Below are 6,150 nucleotides of genomic sequence, written 5' to 3'. Positions count from 1 at the left end.
GTATGCATAAACATGTTTCTAAACCCTATGATAAATTTTAATTTAATAAAAAAATTATTTTCCTATATTTCATGAGCACAAAAATTCATAATTAATGCATTTTAACTCTATTTTCAAAAGAAACAAATTTTAGGGTGTTACATAAATAAAGCTCAACCCACTTGGTATCTCTATTTAATTTTTTCTCCCCTTTTCTCTCACCCTCTCCTCTCCGAAATATATATTCTACTGACCAATGGGTCACATATGTTAAAGATAAGGAGAGGTGCACTTAACATGTGTCGGGTCTACGTCAACGTTCAGTCACTATGTAGTTCACTGCATGGAGTGGCTCAGACTATGTTTGGGCCAGGTGGGACCCGAAACCAAGTTTTTGGACTTAAAAGTAGCACATGTAGAGTGTAAAGACCTAATGACACCTCTTGCTAAGTTAAAATACTCGACTATATATATAAGCTTGCTAGCAATGCAATAATCATTTGCATGTACACTAGCCATGGCACAAGCGGTGTGGTTTCTCCTCCTTGCAGCCACCGTGATATCCCATGTGGTTCCGGTGGCTGCGACCGCCAGGGCTGAGAAGATGGTGGCGGCACCATCGCCGTTGCCAACGAGTCCACAGCCAGACTGCCCTGACTGGTGCGGCGATGTAATTATTCCCTACCCGTATGGCATCGGCAAGCAGTGTTCGTGGCGTGGCAAGTACAGCCTCACTTGCAACCACAACTTCAACCCGCCGAGACCATACCTGGGCAGCACCGAGGTCGTCGACATCTCGGTGGAGTCCGGCGAGATACGCGTCCGAGTTCCGGTGTCGTCCCTCTGCTACAGCTCGTTGAACAACAAAATCAACACCACTGTTGCGTACAGTGTCACGCATGAGTTCCTGATCTCGGCGGCACGAAACGAGTTCACGGCGATAGGCTGCAACACGCTGGCGCAGCTGCAAGGCCAGAACTACTACAGCGGCTGCATCACCTCCTGCGTCAGCTTGGCCGCCGCAGCTCGCGACAGCGACAGGTGCACGGGGCTCGGCTGCTGCCAGACGTCCATCCTTGAAAATCTTAACCGCATAGCCGTCATCTGGGCCTCCGACAGCAGAGGAAACACCAGGGGCAAAGCAGTTTGGAGCTTCAACCCCTGCAGCTACGCCTTCGTCGCCGAGAAGGGTTGGTATGTGACTAATAACCAACCAGTCCATGTCATATAGGTCTAAATTCTATTTGGCATTTTTTTCAGTTATAAATGCATGTATAGAATCATGGACGGATCCAGCGGTGGGGCTAGGTGGGCTTCAGCCCCCTACCCATCCTGAGCACGTGGAGTTTCTCTAAGCCATCTCTTCAAATTTTATGCATACATGTATTAGGTAGGAGGGGCTAAGGTTAAGAGAAGATAAAAAACCTCTATTCTTTTGTTCACCCCCCCTAAATTTTTTCCTGGCTTCGTCACTGTATAGAATGGCAGTACCAGAATGCTCTTATTTTTCCGATAATAAAGGAAGCTTGATCTCACACAACCACGTCAAGATGACCAAATCCAAGAGTGCTACTGGCTTCTCTATAATAACTAGGATACCATTATGTGCATTAGCTATACCGTGTATGTTTATATTCTTATGTGCATTTCTGAAAGAGAAAGAAGTATATATATATAAAGCTACTTTTGGCATAACATATATATGGTATATACTTATCTTGTATCATTACCAGAATTTTTTCCCGTGGTGAGTAACTCTAAGCCTCCATGTTTTAGGTATTGTTTCGAGCGGGAAGACCTTGTTCGAAACAATGACTTTGTTAGGAATCTTGGAAACAGAACCGTGAATGTGTCCCTGTAGTTCTTGAATGGGCTATCAGGGCGGATGGACATTGCCCTGCCCCGACAGAGAAAGATGGGGTGATGGGCGAACCCACCGCTTCCGCCTGTGTCAACGCCAATAGCCACTGTGTCAACGCCACGCAGGGCTTTGGGTACTTATGCAATTGCTCCAAGGGATACACCGGCAACCCTTATGTAATTGGTGGATGCACAAGTGAGTACTATGCACATGGCTTTAACTTCTTTCATTTGTTGTGCGTTTTATCTTTTTTATGGCTAGTGTTTGCTATATGATGGATATATAAGAAAATAGTATGTGGACTACTAATAATAGAGTGTTTGGTTGCCTGGTGAGGGAAGCCTGGCTCTCGCATCTAGGAACAAGTCTACAGCTGGAGAGGCTGTAGAAATGCAAGTTCTGATCCATTTTGTTTTGTCCACTGAATCCGCGAGGCCATGCTGAGCAAAGCCCTTATTTGGTTGCCTATACTCATGGGATATGTTACAATGAATTGAAACGAAAAAACAAGTACCAAGATCATATTTATTTTACTTGAGTCAGTTATATATCACTTATTTTTATCATATTAAACCTTAATTTTCTTTAAAATATATTAGTAATACCTTGGTTGGTCAATCTGGATCTATGCATGGATAGTATTGTTAACTCTTGCATATTTTGCAGATATAGATGAATGTACACGGCCGAATGATTTTCCATGCCATGGCGTGTGCAAGGACACCTACGGATCCTATGAGTGCAACTGTCCAGCTGGTTATGAGAGCCATGGTGACCCAAAGGAAACGCCGTGCCGTCCAAAACTTTCTAGTTCAGCGAAGCGTATCATAGGTATTCACACATCACTCATGCTTTAAACTTCTTCTCTAATATACAAACATGAAAATTTCTGTTTTCTTGCACAAAATATTTTCATTCACCTTTTATTTCATTAATGGAAATTCATGAAGGGAAATCAAATATTTAGGAAACAGGTTCTCGCATCCTTTACAGGCCTCGTACACCTAGTTCTAAGTATAGAAACATTTATTATAATTGTTATTTTTGTTAACGTCACTATCGTTGTGCTTTTTCGAATGGCCAATAGCTATTTACAGAATACCCTTGATTGTCCCTATCATTACTACAAAAAGAATTTTAGGAGACATGCCCTCTGATTAACAAAGGCTAAATGGTTAGGCAGCCCCAGGCAAATGCCGGTTGCCATTTATCGACTTTAAATAGAGGCGGTCACTTTAAGAGGGCCACTTCTACTAACCAATTTATATCTCTTATAAAGATAATCTCCACTATAAGTCTATCACAACATGCAAACCATCCACATCTCACCCAATAACTACCCACATCATCTCCCGCTATTAACCATGTCATCCCACTAATTTCCAACATCTTCATGAAAGCTATATAGCTGCATCATCTCCACGGAATTTCATTTCAAATTCTTCACAATCCCCACAGCAATGCACGGTGTATATCATATAGTTAATAGAGATACGACATTTTAAGATTCTCGCATCTAAAAATGATTATTAATATAGTTGGGTATTATAAGGTCCTAGCTCTAAAAGTAGTTTTCAAAAACATTCATAAAATATTCATATAGACTCAGATAAATTCAAACTTTATACCAAAATTGTATAGCTCCAAGCAATCTACGACTTTTTAGTTGATACGCTTTTTATTTGAAACTGTTTATAGTCCCAACAAAATTTGTTTTAAGTTCAGAGACATTGAAATTAATTTTTTTGAATTTTCAAACAACCTCACATGTTGACACGGTACACACCAAAGTTATAGTTCTCCGTACACTCTACAGCTTTGTGGTTAAGAAGTTTATGCTTTGAAGTCATTAGATTCCTAAACATTCATTTTATATGCTAAGATTGTGAAATTCAAAACTTAGAAACTTCAAGAGTTATAGTTGTCAATGTGATTTAGAACTTCACAAGTTTTTTTTTTATTTCAAAGCATTCAGATTCCCAAATATTCATTTCAAAATTCTTAAACTTTAAGATTCAAAATTTTGAATTTATTAAACTATCTCAGATGGAGACGTGCCTATACTAGAGTTGTGGAGCTTGAAAAGATCTAAAACTTTATAGTTATTTTTTTTATTTCAAATCATTTAGGGGCTGAAACATTCAATACAAAATTCCTAAAAGTTTAAATAAAAATATAACATGGTATATAGAGTCACAAGAGAGCGTGTAGTATAGTGGTAGCGAGCAAACATGTGAGTCTTCGGAACTGCATGATTTTTGTTTTTTCGAATTCATTTACAGAGGTGGGCCTGTTAAGATGTTCGGCTCTGTTATTGGAATACTAATATAGACCATTTGACAAAGGCTATTAGGAACATGTGTTAATAAAAAAAGGCCTGCCTCACATATCAGTCTCAATTTCTGTGGACGGTCTCTGTTACTTACTGATAATAATTTTGTATCCGGCCTTGTTTTTTGTTCTTCTTCTTCTCCTACTTGTTTTTCTTCTTTTCAACACTTTAATACTCAGGTTCATGCGTTCATTCTTCTGATGATAAACTTTCTAGATTTGACTAATTTGCTTTGCTTGCTTAAATCCTATTATTTTTTTCATTAAATGACATTCTAAGAATGTGTTAGTCCTAATGATTATATTATCATTAAGTTGTCTAAACTGCAAAGTGTATAGCTTATTGGCCAAGTTGGGTACAACTGACATTTAAGTGGCATTATTGCAAGTATAACAATAATGGACATTTTGTGAATGCTCCTAATTTATTTAGGCATTGAAATTATTCCACCCAACTTATTCTATTTGCATATGCTGCAGTCGACAATCTTTGTTATTATGTTTGAATAGAAATGACTGGTTTGTTATTTCAATAAAATGAATGCAACTGATTACCACAACTATATTGTTCACAGGAATTACGAGAACTACTGATAGCATATCCTCTACTTATATTTGTAAATATGTTGTTTACAGGAATCACTGTTGGTGCTTCCATATTGTTTTTTATTATACTTGGAACTGGGGTATGCTATATGCTGAAGCGGATAGAGCAAAAAGCAAAGGAGAGAGAACTGGAAGCAATTGAAAGAAAGAATGGAAGTGAGAGACTTAAAAATGTCAAAACTCTAATATTATTCACAAAAGATGAACTTGATAAAATAACCATGAACAATTCGGTGCCTCTTGGCAAGGGAGGCTTTGGTGAAGTTCACAAAGGGACTTTATCTGACAAGATCGAGGTGGCAGTTAAGTCCTCAAATGAGGTAACTCAAGGTACACTGGATAAGTTTGTGGAGGAAGTGGAAATCCAATCAAGGATGATGCACAGGAACATTCTCAAGCTCTTGGGTTGCTGCTTGCGGGTTGATGTTCCACTGCTGGTATATGAATATGCTGCTAAAGGAAGTCTTAAAGACATTCTCCACGGCAAACATAATGATCAGCAGCGTGAGCCTCTCACACTTAGGTCACGTTTGGACATTGCCATTGGGTCTGCTCAAGGTTTAGCTTACATGCATTCATACACAGAAAATGGCATTCAACATGCAGATGTCAAACCAGACAACATACTCCTCGATGGTGGGTTGGTTCCAAAAATCTCGGATTTTGGGTTATCAAAGGTTTCTGTGGTGGGCAAAGATTATACCATGAATGTTATTGGGTGTTTGCCTTACATGGATCCAGTGTACAAGGATACAGGGAGGTTAACTCCAAAAAGTGACGTCTATAGCTTCGGGATTGTTCTCTTAGAGCTAATTTGTAGAAGGCCCGTTGTAGATGGTGAAAACAATCTTGTCAAGCAGTTTAAGAGTGCTTATGAACAAGTTAACACTGGAAGGGAGTTGTTTGACAGGGATATTGCTGAAGAACAAGATATTCCTATCCTTGACGAAATTGGAATACTAGCCATGAAGTGTTTAAAGGAAAATGTTAATGAAAGACCAGCTATGGCGAGCGTCGCAAGTACACTTGTGATACTGAAAGATTCTTGGGAAGAAAAAATACAAAGGTTCTCTTCTACTTCAATCAACTAGGAAGGGGCTATTTGATGGAGCTCCCCCTATAAGTGGTTCTCTAGGGATATATGTGACTATGAAGCTGAACGTGATAATCTATGACAAACTATTTGGAAGAAATGAATTAGAAGAAAACACTCTACAAGTTTGCAAACTATCATCCGACAAAGCTCCTTAGGAATCACTATACGAGTTTGCTCTAGGAGCTCTACTGACGAGCTCTTAGTGTTAGACTTTTGATGTCATTATGGTCTTATGCACTACATCGATATTGAATTAATCATAATCAAAACATCTAGA

The 6,150-nt window shown here is 39.1% G+C and overlaps 1 protein-coding gene across 1 annotated transcript; it reads left to right on the top strand.

Annotated features, from left to right (window-relative positions):
* The first annotated feature begins 496 nt into the window (after nt 1-496).
* Nucleotides 497-5,868, top strand: LOC136530626 (wall-associated receptor kinase 2-like). The gene is made up of 4 exons (XM_066523349.1): nt 497-1,169; nt 1,841-2,035; nt 2,507-2,671; nt 4,808-5,868. The coding sequence occupies exons 1-4, from the start codon at nt 497-499 to the stop codon at nt 5,866-5,868; spliced, it is 2,094 nt and encodes a 697-aa protein (XP_066379446.1).
* The last annotated feature ends 282 nt before the right edge of the window (nt 5,869-6,150 follow it).

The sequence above is a fragment of the Miscanthus floridulus genome, unplaced genomic scaffold (assembly GCF_019320115.1).
Source record: "Miscanthus floridulus cultivar M001 unplaced genomic scaffold, ASM1932011v1 fs_166_1_2, whole genome shotgun sequence".
NCBI lineage: Eukaryota > Viridiplantae > Streptophyta > Magnoliopsida > Poales > Poaceae > Miscanthus > Miscanthus floridulus.
Note: the sequence above shows the minus strand (reverse complement) of the source record. Positions and strands in the feature narration are given on the sequence as shown.

Excerpts from the sequence above, each read along its gene's own strand:
- LOC136530626 (XM_066523349.1), top strand. The coding sequence starts at position 497 with ATGGCACAAGCGGTGTGGTTTCTCCTCCTTGCAGCCACCGTGATATCC. Across the intron at positions 2,036-2,506 it reads TGTAATTGGTGGATGCACAA|ATATAGATGAATGTACACGG; the intron begins GTGAGTACTATG and ends CATATTTTGCAG. Across the intron at positions 2,672-4,807 it reads TTCAGCGAAGCGTATCATAG|GAATCACTGTTGGTGCTTCC; the intron begins GTATTCACACAT and ends TGTTGTTTACAG.